Source organism: Pseudorasbora parva, chromosome 1, assembly GCF_024679245.1.
Source record: "Pseudorasbora parva isolate DD20220531a chromosome 1, ASM2467924v1, whole genome shotgun sequence".
Lineage (NCBI taxonomy): Eukaryota > Metazoa > Chordata > Actinopteri > Cypriniformes > Gobionidae > Pseudorasbora > Pseudorasbora parva.
The window spans coordinates 50633445-50659502 of NC_090172.1; the positions used below are offsets into that span (position 1 = coordinate 50633445).

A 26058-nucleotide genomic window follows, 5' to 3' on the forward strand; every position below is an offset into this window, starting at 1 on the left:
GTGTGTGTGTCTTTCAGCTCATCTGTGATCCACGTCCCAGGAGTCAATGACATTCAGTCCACAGCTGGTTCAGCTGGACAGAACCTAACTCAGATATCCCGGCAGATCAATGCCGGCCAGGTGTCCTGGACAGGAAGCCGACCGCCCTTCTCTGGCCAGGTGAGAAATGAGAATTAACCCGTCGCAGCCTTTGCATGACTGCACCGGCAGCTAGCCACTGGCACTCTGTTCTCGATCAGCCTTATTAAAGTAATGGAACATTCATCTTTAGTGTTGTGCTGAGAGAATTAGAACCAGATCCACATTTGGATGTGGAGCAGTGACTGAAGAAGATCATTCAGGGCAAAGTAATAAGTAGTAAATTAATAATGTACTTTAATACCTGCCCTACCAAAATAATATATATATATATATATATATATATATATATATATATATATATATATATATATATATATATATATATATATATATATATATATACATACACGCACACACACACACACACACTTTTTTTATACCAAAAAATATACAACAATAATCATTTATTGTTTTATTAATATACAAAAAATAAGTTTTTATTTGAAAACTGGATAGCTGTATAAATGAAAACTGTACAAAGTAAATGCAACCTAATGTAAAATAAGAGAAGGGACAGAACTGAGACACGTTCACTCTTAAATAGTATTTTAGACCATACGTAATGTAAGTCTTGCCATTAAAGAAGGTTACCGGGGTTATGAAGAGCCTTGCGTGTGAAGTTCATGATGTGTGTTTTAAATCATCCCTGATGCGTTTGTGTGTTTCTGTATGATTTATGATCTCTCATCTGTGTCTCTTTTGTAAGCAAAAAATTGCATGTATATCATTTGAATATGTCATATTTGTAATATCTTGAATAATAACATATGTAAAAAGCAATCCCAATATAAAGCCCTTTGTTATGCAGAAGAATAGAGAAATGCTGATCCACAAGTAGCTCTGCGGTTCTCCATTGATTAAAAGTAATGCTTGTTGTTTGCAGTTGTAATTGTGTGATTTGCAGTGATTTTCCTTCTGCCCAGCTCAGTTAAAGGGATAGTTCACCCCCGAAAAAATATAATTTAGTCACCCTCACGTTGTTCCAAACCTGTATAAATGTATTTGTTCTGCAGAACACAAAGGAAGATATTTGGAATGTTTGTAACCAAGCAGATCTCGGCAGTCATTGACTACCAAAAAGTTTATAGTGAAAGTGTCGAGTCCCTATTTGTTCATTAGCAGACACTGTCCTAACCAATTTTGTGATGGAAATTCAAAAGAGCAGCATTTATTTGAAATAAAAAATGTCTTGTAACATTTAGGTTCTGTTTGCACCTGGTCTTAAAGGGTTAGTTCACCCAAAAATGAAATTGATGCCATTAATGACTCACCCTAATGCCGTTCCACACCCGTAAGACCTCTGTTCATCTTCAGACAGAGTTTAAGATATTTTAGATTTTAGTCCCAGAGCATAATGCAGTCAATGCCCACTTTACTGTCCATGTCCAGAAAGGGAATAAAAACATAATCAAAGTAGTCCATATGTGACATCAGTGGATTAATTAGAATCTCTTGAAGCATCGAAAATACATTTTTGGTCCAAAAATAACAAAAACTACGACTTTATTCAGCATTGTCTTCTCTTTCGTGTTTCTCAAATAAAGATTTAAACAGCCATGAATCAATGAATCGATCAATGATTTGGATCATGTGTCAAACTGCTGAAATCATGTGACACTGGCGATCCGAATCATTGATTGATTCACTGATTTGTGGCCGTTTAAATCTTTATGTGAGGATGATTTTGAATGATAACATATACGATTTTGCACTGTATATTTACTTCATCATGTCTCCTGTCATTCCAGCAGCAGATTCAAGCTCAGTCCAATAAGGCACAATCCTCACCGTTCGGCATTGGCTCCAGCCACAGCTACCAGGCCGACCCCTCCTCATACAGCCCTCTGTCCAGTCCCGCCACCTCATCGCCTTCTGGTAACGCCTACTCCAACCTGGCCAATCGTAGTGCTGCTTTCGGTAAGATCTGTTCATTTATGACAACAAATGTCTCCATTTTTGGTGCGTATTTGTGTATTTGCACTAACATTGCTGTATGTTAAAGTGGTCCTATTGTGCTTTTTTACATTTTCAGCTTTTGTTAGTGTATAATGTTTTTGTTTGAGCATAAAAAAAGTCTGCAAAATTACTAAGTACAAAGTCACTCCAAAGGAGTTATTCTCTAGTCTGCTTCTGAAATCCCTGAAATGCCTTCATTGTAGTCTTGATCACAATATTCCTTATTTAAATAGTTCCCACTCAAGGCATATGCAAAATAAATGAGGTGAGGTCTGGGTGAGTTACGTTAGTGGTGTGTTATATATACTCGCGGTTATGGTAAGGGTCATGACATTTTTTAAATGCTCTCTAAACGGCTAACTAATCACAACACACTAGTCTAGCTGACCAATCAGAGCGCGTTGCGCATTTCAGAAGAACTAAAAAGAGTGATACTGACAGCCTGGGAGGAGAGGTGTTGCAACAATGCAATATATGTGAAAATAAGGTGTATTCTGAACATTCAAGCATTAAAATCAAAGCATAAAGCAAAATCAAGACTTTGTAAAAGGGCATAACAGGTCCTCTCTAAAATTCATTGAATAATTTATTGTTCAGCATGTGATCAAGTAGATGTCATCATTTTCAATGATGTTTGGGATGTCAGATGTTGACATATGTTACTGCTGCGCTTGTTAAAATCTTGGTTAAAATGTTAGTTTTAGTACGTTTTGTAAACATTGGTTTTATTGGCTTCAATTGCATTTGTCAAAATATTGAATTTGAGTACATACGTTTGTTTTGTTTTATAATAATTGTTATTGACAATCATTAGGAGTGTTGTGCAAGTTACTTCCAAACTGTAATACATTATAGATTACTTATTACTGCTATTTAAAAGTAATTCTTTACATTACAATATTACTGTCTCATACTTGTAATGCATTACATTATTCCTGTATTACTTTTGAGTTACTTTTACCAAAATATCTACAGAAGTAGAACTTGCCATTCTAAAATTACAACATTTAGGCTACTACAGAGAATTCAACATCCAGTAGAAGGTGATATGATGTAGCAGGTAAGTAAAATGATTATCTGGCAAATAGGTCTGTTCATAGACACAATAGAACTGTATGTTAACTATAATGCCATGACAAGATGGTCATTTGTTATTTTCTTATTGTTGTCATTATTTTATTCGCTTTGAATAAGAGTTCCACAACAGAAAAACGTCATGCAAAAAGTGCAAAAGATGTGTTTTTTTGTTTTGTTTATGTTTTTTATAGCTAGTGCTATTTCGCGACGTCGATAGTTCTTTTGGTGTTAGACAAAGGTTGCATTTGACTGCATTTGTATTTGATTATTAGCCTACGTTCTTCTCCTTATCGCTGATAAACTAAGTAATGTGCATTTGTCCATCTCGCAAATGTACAGTCTTCTTCTGCCATTGTCACCCATTAAGCCTTGTTTATAGCTACCGTAGACAGTATAAAAATAGGTTTAGCTATACTAGTTGGGCTCCGCAGTGCGAGCCTCCTCTGAGTGAGTGCGCCTCTTCCGTTCTTCGACGCGCTCGCCGTTGTGCTATTGTTTGAAACGACAGAGCCTTTTAGCCTTCTTTAGCCGCTTTTCCACGGGCCAGTGCGAGCACAGAGACTGAAATTATGCCTGCGGTATTCCTGTAAAATCCGCCCTAAATACGCCTTCACTGGACTGTCACACAATACAAAGGTACACGAATGAAATAAATTGCTATACAAATATATCAGAAGCTGTCATTTAGTCTTTATTTACTAACCTGGAATCCACACGTGGCTATTGACTCACCAGTGTGTTGTAACGCAAGCGTTATTGAAAATGTACTGAGTAAAATATTACTGAAAATTGATTACTAATGCCTTACACTACTGCGTTACAGCAAAAAGTAATTACTGTAATGCATTACATTTGTAATGCTTTACTCCCAACACTGATCATTAAAGTATTGATATCAGCTACTGGAATTTTGGTATTGTGACAACCCTAGAGACCTTCAGCTCAGTTTTTACCTGAAACAGTCGAATGATCTCACTGCATGATTGACAGAAGATCCCTGGTACTCTTCAAACCGTGATCTGATCCAGACTGACGTCAGTCTAAGATTAACAGACCTTCATAAGGAGGTGACATCACAGCACCTCTAAGAAACAAAGTCCCATGGGCCCTTTCAGATGCCTGTATAAACTGTCTTTTACATGTACAGCGATTTATAGATTTTCATATAAAATACTATTACACCCAATGAGCGAAACAGACATTTGTCCTTAACAAAAAGGCATGTCTTTAACAGCAGACAGTTTGACAATTGTATAGCATGCATAGTAAGACTAACGGTTTTGTTGTTTTGGTTTCTTTGGATCGGCCACATAATTGCTATTATAGACCGTATGAAAAACAGATTTCTGTGGTCCGAGTGATTGTTGGACAATTGTTGGACAACAGGCAATTAGATATTTGTGGTGTTAGTTTTGAAAAACCTTTTAAATTGCTTCTAGACACAACAGCAGCTATTCATCATGACTGTTACATAACATGGATTACTTATTCAATACGTTTGGAAAATTGCTTTTCAAATAAGTTTATGTAATCAAAACGTATATCAAGACAGATGCAGTCACAAAAAAACTTTTTTTAAGGGGGCCAGATTCAATGTTGTGGACACACCTGGCGGCTGGATATTTCTCCAACCATTTCTTTTGACTGTTATATAGAGTCTAGGGATGCACCGAATCCAGATTTTTGAGGTTCGGCCGAATACCGAATCCACTGGTTAAGATTCTGCCGAATCCGAAACCGAATACCGAATCCAACTCCCATCTTAAGTCCATTATCACAGTAAACACATTAATGACATAACCAACGTCCACAGCAGTGTATTTTTAATTTAATTTTAATTTTAACATTATGTCAAGATGACTGTGCCGTGTTGCTGTCTGTAGATTCCTTCATGCACAAAAGAAAAAAATGGATCACCGCTTCTTTTACGTCCTTACGTAATGACGTCATTTCTATCATACCGGCGGATGAAAATACATTCAAACATATTCATGTAAAGTATTTGTAATCAAAACTTAGTATAGTAATAATTATTATTCTAATCATCGTCATCTTGGATACGTTTTTTAATTCATGTTTTGCAAAAGCATTTAATACAGCCACTGTCGTGCAAACACTAATGTTTTACACAGATTAAATAAACTTACACTGACATAACATAAACTTACACAAATCCTTTGTTCACCCGTGCTCATATATTATCAGCATCCGTTTTCCGAGAGAAACAGCAGCCGTCCCACTCCGAGAGAAACAGTTCGGTTCAAGACGACGCTATCACGCATGCAGTATCTCAGCTCACCGGTTCTCACAGCAAAACATGTCTCAGTTCAGTGAACTGTTGGAGTTACAACATATACTTCAAGATATTAGTTTTTTTCTAGTCTGAGGGACTGTCACTCATGTCAGAGAGTTAGTAACTATAGTAACTTGTGAGATCAGCACTGATTTGAGACGTGAAGCGTTTAGAACGATTCAGTCCGATTTGGTGAACTGGTTCGACCAGATCACTAAAAAGATCCGGTTAAAAAGAACGATTCGTTTATGAACCGGACATCCAGCGGCTATTGTTTAGGGTTCTTGCCACCATGAGACAAATCGCCATTGCAAATTGAAAATATAGCTCGATTTGAATTGCCTACTTGTGACTGAGAGTACTGCCAAACAACACATTTTCTGTTCACAAGTTCCATTTTCACTCTCTCACAGCCTACTGCATTCGAACGGTCCACCTAGTAAACACGTTGCCATAATCAACCGCGGCATCATTGACCAGTATCGCGTAGTGCAAGTGGGTTCGGTTCGGTGGAAAAAAATTCAAAGGTTCGGCAGAAACCGAACCCAGTCAAAAAGCCTATTATTCGCCCGAATCCGAACCCGAATCCTGGATTCGGTGCATCCCTAATAGAGTCAAAACAAAATGTATTCAGACACCTTCAACATTTTATCACATTTATTCGCTATAGTTTAGAAAATAGTAAAACAATCTGATAAGAACTTAAAAGTTAAACTGTGTCAGAAAAAAATCATCTTGATAATCATCTTTGATAGAAAGGTATACGTAATGGATTACAATCAACCAATCAGCTGTTAAATTTAAGTGCATAATTAGATAATACCAATTTAGGTCGACCAATGACCAAACAATGTTTCATTTAGTTCAGTCTCTGGTGTAAAAAGGTTGCATTAATAATGAAAGAAAAAGCACTTAAGCAAAACATGGTCAGGTCAAAGTGTCTGAATAATTTTGGTCCCAATTTTTTTCAGTTTTACTGGTAGTCCACTGTGTGAAGAATTTGTCATTTAGAATTTTGGCAAAATTGTTGCCATTTTGGCAACGTGTCATCGAGCGTCACTCCCAGATTACAGAAAATGGGCAAAAAGGCGGGATGTGGGCAGCCCCGCCAGGTGACGCAATGACTAACAGGCAGTGGATGAATGGCTATCCACCTGTCACTTAAAGTGGCCACGCCCTTAATTATGCAGAACTTTAAGGCTTTATATAACGTAAACTAATTAGTTATAAAAAAATTCACCCCCCTCACAGTTGTCATGAATATAGACAAAAAACACAATTTGTACCAGGCTGTAAACATGTGTTTTTTTCTGCTGTAAAGTTGGGAATTTTAACATGGGGCTCAATGAGATTCTGCTCCCTTCTGGTGCCTGTCCCTAGTGGCCAGTCAATAAATTGCAGTTTAAGTTACTTCCGTATTGGCTTCAACAGAAACTGGGGGATGTTGCCGCTTGATTTTGACATAGGATATTGCGTATTGTGCATAATTTTACTCATTCCCACAGGTTCTTTGCTCACAACCAAAGTGTGTGCACATAAAGCTGTCTCTCAGTACTAAATTGAGTTCTTTTTCACTGCTTATTGTGCTTAAACAGTCAAATACACACACGAAAATGTCAAAATGTCTTGGCGAGTACTCGCGTAAACAGTCTGTCTGTATTATATTATTGTGCGTTCACTGTTATATGACATTCACAGCCATAATAAATTCCTCATACCATGATATATATACCATGTCATATCGCCCACTCCTTTTCTATCCTATTGAAGATCACATTGATCTTCCATCAGTCAAACACTTGCCCTTGACATGTCTTTCTTTTGTAATGTGCAGTGCTTTAAACACCCTGCAGTGGGTTTAATTAATCTGTCATGTGTTGCACCTTTTAACTCACGCTGCAGAGATCTGGTTTCTGTATCCTGACACTTGAAAGAAAGGAATTTGACCATCGTGACACGAAGGGCAAAGATCCACAAACAGAGTTGTGCAACTTTTCACATTCCTCAACCGAAGGCAGAACATGCTGAACGGCTTAAAGGGAGAAACTGTAGAATCCTTGTTATTGCATTACATCCGTTTAAAGGCGCCTCAAATTTCTCCATCACATTCAGGTCTATGAACCAAATTTAATTTGAAGCAGGGCGTGTATACGGAGACTTACTGGATGGCATTTTTTTCCATTGTTGTGTCCCTTAAGGGGAACTCTACCTTGAACCTGTGATTAGTGTGCCCATTTAATAAGTAATTTATGTTAAATAGGTGACATTAAAAACCCACTTCAATTTCCAGTGTATCAGGCTCCGAATGGCTTTCCAAGCCCTGAAGACTTCTGCCAGCCGCTTGAAAATGAAGCCATGTCCAGATAATTCTTTTTTAATATGGTGTCATTAAAGAAAATAGAACATTTATCTTCACCTCTTCACATGGACAGCCCTTGAACACGTAACAGGAGGAAGGAAGCAGAGGGATTTATACTTTTTCTGTATTTAAAATTAATCCATTTAATGCCGTTTTCCACAGCAAACTGAGCACATTATTGTATTGTAATCCCAATTGATCGGTAAGACTTAATCAAGTCTGTTTGATCAATTTTCTATTAAATTATACATTTTAAAATGCAATTTATTCCAAAGCTGAATTTTCAGTTTCTAGTGTTACATGTGATGCTTCAGAAATCATTCTTATATTGAATAATACAAGTATTATCAATGTTGAAAACTAACCCATGCTACTTAATATTTTTGTGAAAACATGATCATTTCTTTTTTCGGGGATATTTAAAACTAACAGAATTTACGTAAACATGTTTATGAATTGAATCAATTGTGCCAGAATATATTTATGGGCTTTTTCCCTACCCAGACTTAAAGGGTTAGTTCACCCAAAAATGAAAAGTAGCCCATGATTTATTCACCCTCAAGTCATCCTAGGTGTATGACATTCTTCTATTAGACAAATATTAAACATGTCCTGGCTCTTCAAAGCTTTATAATGCCTTGAATGGTTATGTCGTTTTAAGTCCATAAAAGTGCATCTATCCATCATATACCTGCTCCACACAGCTCCAAGGGGTTAATAAAGGACTTTAATGACTATGATAAATTCATAAAAAGGAAAGTTGTACTTTGCACCTTTTCCAAAGAACTTTTCATATTTAATATTCAGTTCTGATGGAAATGAGAAGTGACAGGAGAGCACGTCTCTGCCAGAGCAGCAGTTTGAAGATCAGAAATTTCATTAGGTTTAACATTTTTATATTATGATCTGAGGGCAGATTTATTAGGTGTCATTACCAAACCCCTGCATTTTTCAGAAATTCAGTTTCTTTTTGTTTGTATAGGTTTTAAGTTAATTGACTGCTAGTTATTGTTTGATGTAGGCCAGGATCTTTGTTCCAGGACATGTGATCAGTATATTTACACAAAAACTTAAGTCTCTTAGACCACATATACATAGACAAGTAGATCAAATAAAAGAATATCAGCAGAGTCAGAATAAGAGAATGGTCATGTAACTGTTAACACCAGTCATGTAAAATCAATTCACGTGGAATCAATATAATCTTTTATATACAGATAAAGCAGCTCCTGCTAGATTTGTACTTCATAGTTTGTACAATTTTTGTTGTTGTTGCAACTAATGCTATGCGTAAACAACCATTTTACTGCCTTTATTCAAATGGTTCATACTGTGATAATCTTACATTGTGACTTAATTGCAGTCTTTATATGCTTACGTGAAATTGAGCATGCTTTCAAGAGCTGCATTTATCACTATGAAAGCGAGAAAATGTGCTTTCAATTCGCGCATTGATTGAAGAGCTCTTGGGACTAAAGCAAAGCCCAGCTCTTTGTCTGAAAGGCGTTTGTTTTTGTCACGCCGGCTTTTTGTATCGTTACATCTTCGAGAATCATGTTTGATGGAGTGGTCAGAGAATAAGCGGCACCTAAGCTCTACAGATACTGGAGGGGGGAAACTCGAAGCGTGCCGATTTCAGATTGATGGGGACGAAGAAAGATGGCTAGGGGAGAGAAAGACATTGAGAGACAAATAGGAAAATTGATAGAGAGATATACGAGGCGCGTCAGTGGAGCCTAACAGCCGAACCTTGAGGGAAAGACAGCCAGAAATCGAGCCAGGTAAGGGGCGCTCTCGGCTGAATATCGTCGTCCGCGTGGCAAGCGCTCACACAGTAGGGAAATGAGAAGTTTGACCTTACATCACTGCCTCATCAACATGGAGAATATGAGAAACAGCCCGAGGGCATTGCTGTGCCATCTTGCAAAACACCCACCCACGTCGTCACCTCCGCCCGCGCCCGCCATGCATTAGTCTTCTCGACTCGCTCCTTCCCTAACCAAAGACTCGGGCCCCGCGGGTGAAGAGACTCTAGATGTATGCGTTTAAATGATTCTGTCAGCCTGTAGTAAATGTGTTCCCCTCCTGTGCGACAAATTGAGCGAAATGGAGGTCGTACGGTTGAAGTGTTTTACACGCACGCTCGATTGAGATACTGCAAAAGTAGACGTGTGGAAGTTGGTACCGCAAAGTATAAACATGTTTGTTGAGAAGTGGTGGAGGATCCGTATCTGAATATTCTTCCATCATTGCTTCACTCTGAATGTGTTTTCTTCTTCTTTTTCTGTAGAAATTAAAAGATGTCTTCTCCAGTGTTATTTTTGTTATTATTTATGTGTAGCCATTATAGTATTTATTTATGTTTTTAATTTGCTTTTGAATGTTTGGTTTTCATTTTGTAAGTATTTCAATCAACAAATAATTGTTTATAGTTTTAGTTAATAACAATTTGATTTCTATTTTATTCAGTTGACAATTGTCTTTCAAGATTTTTTTTTCTATTCAGCATTAATTTTCAGATTTCACATTTTAGCATTTATTTTATTTCGGTTTTTATTTTAGTAATTTTAATTTTCAAATAATTTTTTCTATAATTTAAACTTTTAATTTAAAAGTTAGGCTAATTTAATTTTATCTAATTTAATATTTTATTTTACTTTATTTTAGCTTATTTCAATCAGCAATTATTAATTCAATCAGCAAATCATTTTTTATAGTTTTATTTTAGCTTTATTTCAATCAGCGAGTATTAATTAAATCAGCAATTAATTAAATTATTACATTGTTTATTAATACATGGCTAGCTAACTGTGATTTGGATATGAACTTTTCTGAAATCCATATTTTGGACAGTCTGAAACACAACATTTTAATGTAGACGCCCATTTTCTATAAAGCTGCTTCGAAACAATATGTATTGTGAAAAGCACAATACAAATAAATGTGAGCTGAATTATCCCTGTTTTTTTTTTATCAACTAATATTTCTATTTTACTTTATTTTATTTCAGCTTTATTCTAATAAATAAATAAATTGTAATAGTTTTAGTTAATAAATATAACAACATTCCACTGCTGGGATTCCAAAAAGAACATCATGAAAAAACATTACAGAAGTATTTTAATCAACCAATATTTTTTATTACATATAGTTCTGTTGTTATTTAAATTTTATTCAGTTCATCATCATCTTTTAAGTTTTTTATCTAATATTTACATTTATTTTATTTCAGCTTAATTTTAATCAACAAATGGTTTTTCATAGTTTTAGTTAAAAAAAATATAACACTTATATTATTTGTATTTTATTTGGTCTATTATTATTAAGTTATAATAATTATCAATAATAACATTCCATTACTCTTTTCCATACCACATTTCATTCCACTAGGATTCCAAAAAAAGGACATCATGAAAAAATGATTATAGAAGTATTATCTGTGGATGTGACTATTCAGAGCTGTGTTCTGTGTTTGTCCAGATGTGTCAGGTGAAAGCAGCCAGAGCGGAGGACAGTTCCAGGGTCGTCCGTCTGAGGTCTGGTCCCAGTGGCAGAGTCAACACCACAGCCAGCAGGGTGGAGACCCACATCCTCATCCCCAGTCCAACCAGACGGAGGTCTTCCAGGTGAGTGCTTGACTTAACGTTCATGCACATCAAAGTCCTGTGTTCAGCACATGTAGAGTGCATTGGTGGGCAACGGCCTGTGATTGACCTGTAGTCAACAATAGTCTGTTTAATTCATTTTTATCCATTTTATTTAACAATCACAACACTGGTTATTGCTCATAGTTGCTATGTCTGTGAAACTTTAACAAGAAAAAAAAACATTTTTGGTGAAAATCTTGCTTTTATCGTACCTCTTGAATCTCATTTGCATTCATTGAAATATGTTGCATATGATGGTTTGTGATAAGAGCCCATGTCAATATTTGTCATTGACGATAAACCTTGTGTGATTGCGTCACATTTGAGGATTTGTCCTTTTGTAATTTTTGGATTGATGAATCAGCCTTTACAGTTACAATGACTCACTAAGCTGTAACTCTGAACGTAGTCTGATTCAACGGAGCGCTGTATTTCTGTCCCACAGGATATGCTGCCAATGCCGGGCGATCCCACTCAAGGAACAACCAATTACAACATTGAAGACTTTGCCGACCTCGGCATGTTCCCACCGTTTTCTGAGTAAACGGAGACTCGTATATATTTGTTCGTTTTGTTTTGGTTCAAACTGCAGTACCTTCATCTCATGTGACACATGACGCTGCTGAACACACATTTCTGAATTTACACACTCTCTTGACTTAATAATTCGTACACAAACGGTTAAAACACAGTGCAAACACAGCAAAAATAACTATATCCCATTCTCGATGTTCCTCATCATTTGATCATGTCATGATTAACTGCTGCCATTATCACTAGAAAATATACGTAAACACCCCCTTTAAATACATTTGTGTTTACAGTCCAATTTTTGTGAGCGGTAACCTGTTAGGCATTATTTACTTCAGTTAATAAAGCGCAATAACTAATAAGCCTAATTTACATAGAAAGCGGCAAATGTACTGCCTAGTTTGGGTGAAATGTGAATATGAAATAACATTTTGTCAAAATTACTGTATGCTCAACTTCGACGATTCACGCAGCAACCTCATATGAGGACGGTTTTCTCACACACAGGAATCCAACAAAAATATAATGGAGTTTTTCTCTCTTTTTTCTTTTTTTTGTTGTTATTGTCGACCTTTTTATCGTACAGAAGTATTTTCAGAATCTTTCATGATGCGAAGAATCTTTTTCTTCAAGTGTTGCACCTCATTTTTCATTGCCAAACAGCCTCTTGCTGACAAAAAACGCTGAGATATTTTTACGCTTACCGTGTAAAATGTAGTCTATGTAGTGATGTCTATAACCTAGCTAAACTAATAATAAATGTAGATGTAAAGAAAAAAAACAGTATTTGATTTAAATCGAAATTTGCATTTGCAGCCTTTTCTTTTTGTTCTGTTTTTTTACTTTTGTTGTTCGTATAAAAACACTAGCAACAGTGTCACTTTGTGAAGTAATCGACACCAGCCTCATATGAGAAAATGCAGCATAAAATAAACAATGTTCATTGTAATCTTTGTGGCAGCTGCAGTTCTTGCTATTAACTTTTTGGACTAATAACGAGGACTTCTCGTTTCCATGATGAAACTCGATCATGCCACAGCTACGGACTGATGGAAAGACCTCGACATGAAATCTAAACCTTTTTTGCAAAATCAGATGGATGTTTAATGTAAATAATGTGATTTTTATGTCGAACCATGTTTTATTTGACATACAGCTATATATACATGTGTAGGTTTAATATCATTGTGTGCAATGTGAGTACATATTTAACTCTTGGTACTTAGTTAGCCTGTCAATTGTACAATGAGTTTAGGATTGTATAAATTGTGCAAATGTGTTTCATTATTTTTGTGTAACTTTATGACAAGAAATTGTGCTTGTGACAATAAATTCTCATTGAATATGTGCATTTCAATCTTATAGACTGAGCTGCATTTATTGGGTTGCTTAATCTACACATTTTTAACATATTCAACTTTCATTTGCCAGTTTGTTTTGTTTAAAGGGATCATGAACTGAGAAATCAATTTTATTGCGCTTTAAACATATAAGAGGTCATCATACTAAAAGAATATCCTGTAAGTTTCATAACTGAAAACCTCATTGTTAGTCCAAAAACAGCTTTTATTGAAACCAATACCAAGCCCAGTGAGCGACTCATTGGGCAATGTGTCGAAGTCTTCTCTGTATTCAATGCCTACTTTATCTAGGGGTGTTCAATTCCAGGTTTTTTGTGGGAGTCCATGGAATCAACTCCTCGACTCCATTTACTTTACATCTAAACGGGGTTACAAATCAGACAAAGTTGCTGTTGTTACACACTTAAATCATTTCCCCCTGACACAAAGTCCTAAAATCCTCTTACTAAAACCACACACTTTTAACGTGGCCGTCCAAATTAGTTCAATTTAGCGATGACTTGAGTGGCTATCAACGTTTCTGTATCTATTGTTATTTTGCCAATACATAATCTTACATAGGAAAAGTCACAAGTAAAAGGTTGTCGAGTGATGATGCTAAACGCACATCATTGTCTTAAGCGGTGAGTTAAATATACTATACATAAACTTCTTTATGTTAGTATTTTTATGATGTATGATTAGTTTAATGAACACATTAACCATGGGAAACCAGATCTATATTTATTGCAATAATATACCATCAATAAACTAAAGCTAGTATGGAGGAAGCCTATAATTACAAACTAAAGTTGCTGTGATTGTTTTCTATTTCTAAAGTAAGCACTCAAATAAATGTGTGTGACAAGTTTTTTATTACGTCAGTGTATAATATTACCTCACGGTTCGCTTAGTTTCATTCACTCATTGCTTATAGTGCACTCAACTTCCATGCACTTTAGATGAGATATTTAATAAACAAGAGCGATTTCGGACACAGCAACAGAGTCGACACAGAGAGTCGATTCCTGTACTGGAGCCGACCCCGACTCTGGGGTTATTCAGAGTCGAGTCGACTCCCCATCACTAACTTCATCATTGCAGCTTTGGCCCCGCCCACTGGCGTGTTAGTGAGATGATGAGGAGAGAAGAGGTTCAGGACACAGGACTAAAAATAACATTACCTTCCGAAGGATTCTAATTTTATGAATGTGGTTGTTTATTTTCAACAATGTGAATGTCTTAAGTTAAGAATTATTTATTTGTATTTGGTACATTTCGCTGTGGACTCTTTGGTAAATCAGTCATAGGCACAGGCTCTGCAAACAGACTTATGATCTGGACTCAACAGTAATGCCACAACACACAAGTAACCGTACGTTCATTCTAATGCGATTTCTGATTCATGTACAGTCAGATGTTCTTTGTTCAGTGTCTAAACGGTCACCTTCACATTGTTTCTCTATAATTTAAACTGTGATTAAACTTGATGTAGAAAGCAATCAAAGAACGCTCCCTTTGCTCCTGTCAATCAAACTGCGCGAGTTTGTCAGTGCTAAATCCAGAGTAAGAATGTGTTTTATTTCTAAATTATAAAATAATAGAAATCTAGATCTAAAATCATACTAATAAGTGCACCACATGAAACATAAAACAATGCAGTTCATGAGCCCTTTAATTTAATTTAATACTGAAAACATGATTTGTCTCCATCAATGCTAATTTGCATTCGTTTTGTGTCTGTTGGTTTAATGTTCATTTATTTTATGTAGGTCTACAAAAAGCTCATTTCAGCTATAATGTAAAACTACTTTCAGCAATTGTGGAGTTATGGTAAATAGAGTTTTGTGCCATGTATTATATAGTCTGTGTGCATACAACTTTATTGCTGCTCCAAGAAACATCAATGGGCAAATTGAGACTTACTGCCTGTTAATTTATGCTTCCTTATCCTGCTTATTTAGGTTGTTGGTCAGGGAACAGGAAGGGGATTTGACCACAGGGATTACTCCTAAACACCAGCAGACGCTAAATATGCTTTCTGAATTCATGTGGACATTCAAACTCCACCGAGGAATAGTGAAGGCCTTTGAGACTGCGGTCGCTCATGAGGGCCTGCTCTGCCCTCATCTCTAAAATGGGCCGTAGTATTTCCTAAACTCTTATCTTTTTGTTTTTAATAAACCCAGCGGGCTATTGTTGATTCCTCGAAAGTTTTTACTTGCGACTCTATGAAGCACATGTAAATGATTTTGATTTAATAGACACAGGAAGAATGAAGCCCGAAGGATGTGCAGTGGGTTTGTATTGTACATTTTTGTCTATTTTATCTCATCATGTTTCCACAAAGAATGATGAAATGTATTTTGTTGTGACAAATTAGTTCAACAGCTTTATCTGAACTCTGGATTAGCAGTAGCAATTCACAAATACAACTTATCAGTGTTATTTTAACACTGTTATTATTATTTATGTATTTATTAGTAGACATAGACATTCAAGTAGGTAGGCTAACTTTTTCAACTATCTCTCATTAGAGAACTAGTTGACTGTTAGGATAGGGTTTAGGTTAGTAGAATAAGTTAACACGTGTAATTGCAAAATTGCTTATAGTCAGTAGAATGTTTGTTGGAGGAGCGTCAAATTAAAGTGGTAGCAGATACACTATGTTGCCACAAGTTTCGGAGATCCTGCCTTTATATGCACATGAATTTTAATGACATCCCATTCTTAATCCGTAAGGTTTAATATGTAGTCCTTTGCAGCTATAACAGCTTCAACTCTTCTGTGAAGGCTTTCCACAAGGTTTAGGAGTGTGTTTATAGGAATTATCTAAATCAGTCTCTATAGTCTTCAGTACATTCAGTCTCCGCTCTAATTCATCTCAAAGGTGTTCTATCAGGTTGGGGTCAGGACTCTGTGGCGGTCCACAGTTCCTCCACCCCAAACTCGCTTATCCATGTCTTTATGGACCTTGTTTTGTGCACTGATGTGCAGTCATGTTGGAACAGGAAGGTGCCATCCCCAAACTGTTCCAAGATAATTGGGAGTATGAAATTGTATGCTGAAGCATTAAGAATTCCTTTTACTGGAAGCGGCCAAGCCCACCCCCTGAAAAATCAACCAACACCATAATCCCCCTTGAACCAAACTTTACACTTGGCACAATGCAGCCAGGCAAGCACCGTTCTCCTGGCAACCACCAAATCCAGACTCATCCATCAGATTGCCAGACAGAGACGCGTGATTGGTCACTGCAGAGAACGCATCTCCTCTACTCTATAGAGTCCAATGGCTTTGTGCTTTAGATGACTGCATCCGACACTTTGCATTGCTCTTGGTGATGTAAGGCTTGGATGCAGCTGCTCAGCCATGGAAACCCATTCCATAAAGCTCTCTATGCACTGTTCTTGAGCTAATCTAAAGCCAAACAAATTTGGAAGTCTGTAGCTATTGACTGCAAAAAATTGCAGACTTCTGCGCACTGTTCGCCTCAGCATGCGCTGACCCCGCTCTGTAATTTGAATTGCTTCCACTTTGTTATAATACCACTAACAGTTGACCGTGGAATATTTAGTGGCAAAGGAATTTCATGCTTGAGTTCCTGAAAGCAACCCATTCTTTCACAAATGTTTGTAAAAGCGTCTGCATGCCTAGGTGTTTACACCTGTGGCCACGGAAGTGATTGGAACAACAGAATTCAATGATTTGAAGGGGTATCCCAATACTTTTGCCAATATGGTGTTCTCTACTAATACTCTAATAACCGCTATTTGACATGTAGTTGCAAAATTACTTATAGTTAGTACAATGTCTAAAGTAGACCATTGAAATAAAGTGCGACCAAGATGGTTAATAGTTAATAACTACCATGAATAATGGATCTGCCCCCTACTCCAAGTTTCCAACTGGCAGTTATGTAATTTGGTATGTTGTAAGCCATGTGGTTATAATGTTCATGTGCGCTTACCTTATGATCGTTCTGACATGACTTGAAGATAGCAAATCTTTTTTCAGGCGGTTTTCTTCTACGTGCATGTGAGCGCGCCGAGAGACTGTATCAGCTCATCATATAATTGCATTTCTGTACACTGTCAAAAATGTTAATGTTAAGCTCCTTCTGGGGGAAGCATGACATGACTTGACTGGCTAGAAGCATAAACAGCAGCTCTGTTAAATCGCGTTCATTGCGTGCCTCTCTGTTTAATGCAGAAGTACTTTTCAGATGTTCAGCATTCCAGCAGATCTTGATGCTCTTTGATTAAACAGTCTGAATTCTCGGATGACATCTCAGAACTGTTGAGTAAGGAAACTTGAGATGCTTTGCTGAGGTCAGCCATGTGAAATCTGGCTGCATTCACTGTCATTCCTGCATGTTTTTACTGATGTTTTAAACAGCATGAAAGGTTTTCTTAAATAATTGGATTCACCTTTTTCAAGAAGAAAAAAGAAAAGTATGTAAATGTAAATATATAGGAAAAGCACAATGAAATCAAAGTTGACAGTATTTTTATGAAACATTTTAGTATTATAAATTATTGAATCCATGCACATTATTTTATTTATTTATTTATTTATTTTTCTCATGTCCCTCGTAATCTTTAAAGGAACTATGTAAGAAATGTATTTGAATGAATCATAATATGGCCCTGATATGGCACTAGACATTAAGAAATCATGTTCATTTCAAATACTTATATCTCTGACCACAGTAGCGGCCAGGATGTTGTCATTTAAAAGTTGTTGTTGCAGCCCTAAACTGATGTTGATGTTGACATGTCGTGTTTTGGCCTGAAGCTCCGCCCTCCACCTATCGACCAATCACAAAGTCAGTAGTGTTTCAGCGGGTTGCCAGATCTGCTCTAGTTACCACAGCTGCAGCTACAAATGTTCTTGCTGGATTCTGCAGCCAATCTGGCAACCTCGAGTCAGGGGGAGGGAGAGAGGGGATACACCTGCAGTACCAGTTTTGGCCACAATCTTACATACACTTCCTTTAATCAAAATGACTTTCCCTTCAACTTGCAGCTCATCTCTTCTCTTCTCTGATAATGTTTACGGGTGTGAGGGCGGGGCAATCTGTTAATCACATAAGATCCACCAATAGCAAACCCCAACCATCAAATCAATTCCACATGGACAAAATCAAGTACCATCCTAATTTTTTTCTGTATTCGAGATGCTGTTTATAAACTATATTATTTCTTTATTTGCCCTCTTCCCAGCATGCACCCTCATAAAATTAATAGTATAGCATTGCATTTTTTGGCTGTTTGCAAGTTTTAAAAATTATACATTTAATTATAGTACAATTATATTTAATATTACATTTAGTAATTTAAGGAGGAGTTTGTTACCCTCTTTGAAATAATAGGTAAGTTTATGCAGTAACAATACAATTTGTTGTATCTGATTTTATTAGTTGCACTATGAACTGCATGAAATGATGAATGACTGCATTCTTTAACTGACATTGATGAAGTTTATTAGATCTAGATCAGGACTCTAGAGCAGTGGAGATGTGTTCTCTGAAGTGACCAATCATGCTTCTCTGTCTGTAATCTGATGGATGAGTCTGGATTTGGCAGTTACCACAGGAGAACAGTACTTGCCTGACTGCATTGTGCCAAGTGTAAAGTTTGGAGGAGGAGGGATTATGGTGGGTTGTTTTTCAGGGTTGGGCTTGGCCCCTTAGTTTCAGTGAAAGGAACTCTTAATACTTCTGCATATCAAGACATTTTGGACAATTCCCAACTTTGTAGGAACAGTTTGTGGATGGCCTCTTCCTGTTCCAACATGACTGTGCACTAGTGCACAAAGCAAGGTCCATTAAGACATGGATGAGTGAGGTTGGTGTGGAGGAACTTGACTGGCCTGCACAGAGCCCTGACCTTAACCCAACAGAACACCTTTGGGATGAATTAGAGCGGAGACTGCGAGTCAGGCCTTCTCGTCCAACATCAGTGCCTGACCTCAAAAATGCACTTCTAGAAGAATGGTCAAAAATTCCCATAAACACACTCCTAAACCTTGTTGAAAGCCTTCCCAGAAGAGATGAAGCTGTTATAGGTGCAAAGAGTGGGCCAACTCCATATTAAACCCTACGGATTAAAGTGCATGTGCACGTAAAGGCTGACATCCCAAAACATTTGACAAATATAGTGTTTATAAGATGAAGAACAAATTTGCATAATTTAAAACTAAACAAACAAATGTAACAATTTGCATTTAACTCTAATTAAAAAATATATTTGTAGCCCTTAATTTAAAATTCAATGAATACATTTAATTAAAATAATGTAGATGAATTAGACTAAAAAAAGTTTGTTTTGCAGATATAAAGTATTGTAAATACATAGTAAAAGTTTAATTCCCCACCCTTGCAGGCCTGCAGCAATGTAATCAAAACCTGTTTTTGTTTTGGAACGCTACCAGCGTATTCATTTAATGTTGCGTGCAATACACTCATATCTGACAGGATCAGGTTATGCCCTGTTGGGTTTTGTACATTCAAAAGTGGGTTTTGCAATAAAACTATTAACAAGTTTTGAGTGCCAAATTAAAATATGGCTTCTGCCCTGCTGTTTTAAGGTGTGTTTTTGAATTGTTATATGATGGCCAAACAAAGTAGAAAAGATATGGATATGGATTGCTCTGTCAGAATTACGATAGCTCCATTGACTTTAGACGGCGAATTCTGAGGCATGTCCTAATTTTGCCAAGTTAAACATGTTCCTGGCTCACCATATTTTGTGGATCCTGGAACAATATGTTTGTCCAAAAATATTTATACCTACTATCTCTAAAGCTAACCCTACCCATAAGCAATGTCAGGTGAATAACACGGATGGAGAAGCACCTAACCCTGGTTGTAAGCCTAAACTTGACATAAAGTGTAAACGTGTCCTTCAAATCTGCTTGGTTGTTTGGAATATTCTTCCAGGATCAACAAAGAGGTTGATCCAGGAACATGTTGCACTTGGTAAAATCAGGTTCTGCCACTCGCAGTGTCCAGGCCGTTAGCTTTCCTTCTCATGTTTGTTTCGCTCTACTGGATGCAGCATGTTCCTGTTGTCTGAATACCGTGCAAAACTGACGCCATAAAACGCTGACTAATGGCACCACAAGGACACACACCATCTAAAACCTCTCACTAGTGACTGTCCTGAACTGTTACGTCAAAGGCTGCAGACAGGGAGAAAGATGTCCATTTTCAAGCTGTTTAAACATAGACTAATAAACGTAATGTTATGCGTGTTTGTGCAGAGGCAGACAGTAGTGCAGTGAATTTTATTCTGCTTAAGTAGATTTTTCAAATGTCTGTACTTTATTAGAGTGTTTTTCTTTTGAAAACTTTTACTTCACAACATTCCAAAGCATAATATTGTACTTTTTACTGCACTACATTTCATGTTGAATATTATTTAATACTTAATTACGTTGTAAAAATTTTTACTTTCTTTTACTAAAGTATTAGTATAAGTATAATTCAAAGTTTTACTGTGGAGTACAAAAAAGAGTTTTTAAAAAAATGTATATATAATTAAGGTTAAAAAATGACTTTTATTTATGGAATGTAGTGCAGTAAAAAAGAACAACATTATGCTTGGAATGTACATTAGTGAAGTAAAAGTTTCCCAAAAGAAAAACACTAATGTACAAATCGTCTCAGGTTACGTATGTAACCCTAGTTCCCTGAGGGAACGAGACGCTGCGTCGAAACGCTGTGAGAATGCCTCTGCGTTAATGCGTCGTGAAGCGCCTGTAGAACCATTCCATCGGAAAAAAGATCGATCGTCGGCGTGATGACGTCATCGACCGGAAGCTATAAAACGTCCGTGAAAACAAACAGGAACTAACTTCTGATAAAGCCTGAAGTAAGTGATCACGGACACGCCGGGAGTATGGCAGAGCGACGCAGCGTCTCGTTCCCTCAGGGAACTAGGGTTACATACGTAACCTGAGACGTTCCCTTTCGGGGAACTCGAGCTGCGTCGAAACGCTGTGAGAACGCTTATACCCACATCGCCATAGGACCAAGTGTCTCGTATGTGTGAAACCGAAGCGCACACGGTTACGAGAGAACCTGTGCCCCTACTGTAGATGCCAGGTCTAGCTCGTAGAACCTGACGAAGGTAGAAGGAGACGACCATCCGGCCGCGTTACATATATCATGGAGGGAAGCCACCGACAAAAGTGCTTTAGAAGCAGCCATACCCCTGGTAGAATGTGCCCGGACAGCCAAAGGAGATGGCTGCCCGGTAGCTTCATAAGCAAGTGAAATGGCCTCGGCCACCCACTTGCTCATCCTCTGCTTGGATACAGGAGCCCCCTTCTTAGGGGGTCCGAAGCAAACAAACAATTGTTCAGTTTTTCTCCACAGGGCAGCTCTGTGGACATAAGTATCCAGTGCCCTCACCGGACACAGCAGATTTAATCTTTCCTGGTCTGACGTCAAGAATGGAGGAGGACAGAAGGCTTGTAGAGTGATGGGGCCCCGTGGGCTCGTAGGAACCTTGGGGACATAACCCGGCCTGGGATGCAGAAATGCTTTCACCATCCCAGGCGCGAACTCTAGACATGAGGGCCCTACTGACAGGGACTGAATATCTCCTATCCTTTTAAGAGATGAAATGGCCAAAAGGAAGATAGTTTTCAGGGTGAGGAACTTATCCGAAACCTCCTCCAGAGGTTCGAACGGAGGTCCGGACAAGCCCCTCAAAACAATGGCCAAGTCCCATGCCGGGACCCTCGAGTGCATAACTGGCCTCAACCTTAATGTGCCACGAAGGAAGCGTGTAATTAGAGGGTGTCTTCCCAAAGACACTCCACTGCAAGGGACGTGGACAGCACCCAAGGCCGCCACGTACACCTTAAGTGTGGAGGGTGTCAACCCTGCAGAGAACCTTTCCTGCAGGAACTCCAGCACTGTACCAACCGGGCAGTTAACTGGATCCCACTGGCGTTCTCTGCACCAAGCTGAGAAAAGTCTCCATTTCAAAGCGTACAGCTTCCTCGTGGACGGAGCTCTGGAGTGAAGGATGGTCTCTACGACCTCGGCCGAGAGACCCTCCTCTATGAGCCTAGCCCCCTCAGAGGCCAGGCCCACAGTTTCCACATCTCCGGGCGTGGGTGCAGGAATCTCCCGCCCGCCTGAGAGAGTAGATCCCTCCTGGTCGGAATCTCCATCGGAGAGCCTTCCAGGAGAGATATCAGGTCCGAAAACCATACTCGGGTCGGCCAGTTCGGGGCCACTAGGAGTACCTGGGCCCCGTCCCGGCGTACCCTCTCCAGAACTCCTGGAAGCAGAACAATCGGGGGGAAGGCGTACAGAGGCAGCCTCGGCCACTCCTGTACCATGGCATCCAGCCCCAGCGGGGCCGGATGGGTCAGAGAAAACCACCGCGGGCAGTGAGAGTTCTCCGCCGAAGCGAACAGGTCTATCTCTGCTTTCCCATAAACCTTCCATAGGAGCTCCACCACCTCTGGGTGGAGTCTCCATTCCCCGGGCCTCGGCCCCTGTCTCGACAGGCTGTCTGCTTCCTGGTTTAGGGCCCCCGGGATATATACTGCCTTGATTGACAGCAATTTCCCTTGGGCCCACAGGAGGATCCGATGTGCCAATTTGTCCAACGGACGAGACCTCAGACCCCCCTGGTGATTTATATAGGCCACCACGGACGTGTTGTCTGTTCTGACTAGTACGTGGTGGCCCCTGAGGTCGGGCAGGAACTGTTTCAATGCAAGAAACACTGCGAGCATCTCCAGCCGATTTATGTGCCAGTGCCGCTGATGTTCCTGCCATAGACCCTGGGATGAGCGACCACTCATGGTCGCCCCCCAGCCCGTGAGGGAGGCGCCTGTCGTTAGCGTTACGCGACGAACATGAGCCCCCAACACGGGACCCTGAGATAAAAACCCCGGGTTTTTCCACATGACCAGAGCACGTAGGCATCGCCGCGTGACTTTGATCGTGCGGAGCGGATTTCCCCTCGGGGAGAACCCTTGTGTTTTGAGCCACCACTGCAGTGGCCTCATGTACAGTAGGCCAAGAGGTATCACGTTGGACGCTGCTGCCATGAGACCTAACAGTTTCTGGAACTGTTTCACAGTGACGGCTCGGCCTAGCTTCTGTTCTTTGGCGGCTGCCAGGATCGACGCTATGCGTGTTGGCGATAATTGCGCCCGCATAATTATCGAGTCCCAGTTCACACCTAGAAAAGTGGTTCTCTGAGCCGGAGAAAGCACACTCTTCTTGGCGTTCAGCCTCAACCCCAGCTTCGACATATGGGCGAGAACAGCATCTCGATGCTGAACCGCCATCTGCTCTGTATTCGCTAGAATCAGCCAGTCGTCGATGTAGTTCAGTATGCGGATGCCCTGAAGACGCAGCGGCGCCAGAGCTGCATCCACACACTTGGTGAACGTGCGGGGTGACAGTGCTAGACCGAAGGGAAGTACACGATATTGGTATGCCTCTCCCCCGAAGGCAAACCTCAGGAACTTCCTGTGATGTGGAAGGATGGAGACATGAAAATACGCATCTTTGAGGTCTATGGTGACAAACCAATCCTCCGATCTGACCTGCGCTACAATCTGTCTGAGTGTAAGCATCTTGAATTTGAGCTTGGCCACCGAGCGATTCAATAGCCGCAGATCTAATATCGGGCGTAAGCCCCCATCCTTCTTCGGCACGATGAAGTAACGGCTGTAAAAGCCAGACTCCCTGCTGGGAGGGGAAACCCTCTCTATAGCCCCTTTTTGCAGGAGTGTCTCTACTTCCTGTGCCATTACCAGAGCCTGCTCCGGGCCCACCTCTGTAGGTAGGACACCGCAGAAAGGAGGTGGCCGACTTCTGAATTGAATGGCATACCCCCTTTCTACTATCTGCAGGACCCAATGAGATATATTTGATAGACGTTTCCATTCGTCTAGAAAATCTACTAAGGGAACCAGCCTCTCGAGGCTGGCCTCTGGTGTTCTTCGAGCAACAAATGCAGTGCCCTGAAGCGGCGGACCGGCAGGGAACGACTGACTTGACTGCTCGGGGACCCCCCGAAGGGGGTGCGGACCACCCTCGGGTGGCCCGCGGAGACCGACTGCGCCCCGGCATTGCGGCGGGGTTGGCAGCGCGGCCCCCCGAGGGTGCCGCAGGGAAACGGGTACCGTAGGCAGGGGTAGACACCGTTTCCCTACGGGGGGAACCACCCTCAGCGTCCTGACGCTTCTGGCGTCAGGAATGCTTCGACGAGGCCTTCTTGGCGATCAGGACTGTCCGCAGATCAGCCCTGCCCCTCGAAGGCCTCGTCTGAGAGCGCCGCCCCTCGTCCCCGCGCTGAGGGGGAGCCCGAGCGGCGACGCTCTGCTTTTGTTGTGCCCTGTGAGCTGAGCTCGTACTCGGCTTGGGCTGCCTGATGTCAGCGGCAGCCCCAGGGACCTGGACTCGGAGAGGGAGAAACTGCTTTAGCGCCGCAGCTTGTTTCTTTGACTCCTGGAACCTCTCGGTGACAGTGTGTACTGCGTCACCGAAGAGGCCACCAGGAGACAGCGGCGCGTCGAGCAGAAAGCTCTTCTCCCTCTCTTTGATTTCGGTGGGGTTGAGCCATAAATGTCTCTCCGTAGCCACCAATGCTGCCATCGAGCGGCCAACACATCTGGCCGTCTCTTTGGTGGCCCGGAGAGTTAGATCGGCTGCTGTTCTAAGCTCATTTATGACGTCACCCCCCACTTCATCGCGTCCATCTAGATCCCTGAGCAGGTCAGCCTGATAAGCCTGCATAATTGCCATGGTGTGAAGGCATGCAGCAGCCTGACCTGCCGCCGAGTACGCTTTGCCCACCAGTGCCGACGTTGTTTTCAATGGTCTGGTGGGCAAAATCGGGGCCTTTAGGGACGATGCCGAGGAAGGCGAGAGATGGCTCGCAAGCGTCTCTTCTACCTTTGGCATCGCCCCATAACCGTAGTGCTTCAGCCCCATGATGTTGCTATAGACCGTAGTCTGAGGGCTGAACACACGGTATGATGCCGGTCTCCTCCATGATGTTGCCACCTCGGTGTGCAAATCATGGAAGAATGGCAGGCCCCGCCGCTGAGGTTCTGAAGCGCGAGCGGGCAGGAATCTTTCATCTAATTTACTAGATCGTCTCTTTCCTGCCTCAGATCTCTCTACGGGCCAGTCAATATTTAATCTGGCCACGGCTCGCGTTAGAACCTCAACGAGCTCATCACTCGCAGGGGACTGAAGTGGCGAATCTTCAGTCGCGATGCTCTCAACGTCCACCTCCTCGGAGCTGGATAGTTGGAGCACCGGCGGCTCTCTCGGGGGGGAAGAAACCGCAATGCGTGCTTCCAAGCCCCGAGAAGAACCGCTGGATGGAGCGGGTGAGGGCAGAGATAAGGCAGCGCCCGTCTCAAACCCCTCCGCAACATCCAATTGTGAACCCCACGACTGCAGCCTCCGCTCTGCCTCGGCAGCAGCGGGACCAGAGCCGCGGGGAACACGAGCCGAGGCACCCTCCTCGAAGAGTGCCCGGCGGGAGCGCAGCGTTCTCAGTGGCATACGCTCACAGTGCTCGCAAGCAGCCCCCTCGAGGGCTGCCTGGGCATGCTGCGCTCCCAAGCAGGCAACACAAAGAGAGTGTGTATCCCCACTCGTGATGTAGCGTGGGCAGGGATGAACACACCTCTTAAAGTTACTGCTTTCGCTCGCCATTT

At 40.5% G+C, this 26058-nt stretch overlaps 1 protein-coding gene across 4 annotated transcripts in view; it reads left to right on the forward strand.

Annotated features, from left to right (window-relative positions):
• Positions 1–13361, forward strand: part of arnt2 (aryl-hydrocarbon receptor nuclear translocator 2) — a 92402-nt gene extending 79041 nt beyond the window's left edge. For 2 of the 4 annotated variants that reach the window (XM_067444967.1, XM_067444982.1), the window contains 4 exons: positions 18–159; positions 1893–2058; positions 11307–11452; positions 11919–13361. In XM_067444967.1, coding sequence (XP_067301068.1) covers positions 18–159; positions 1893–2058; positions 11307–11452; positions 11919–12017 — 553 coding nt within the window. In that variant the 3' untranslated portion in view covers positions 12018–13361. Of the gene's footprint in view, positions 1–17; positions 160–1889; positions 2059–11306; positions 11453–11918 lie in introns of all 4 variants that reach the window. The other 2 variants (XM_067444958.1, XM_067444974.1) reach the window with 1 other exon arrangement.
• The last annotated feature ends 12697 nt before the right edge of the window (positions 13362–26058 follow it).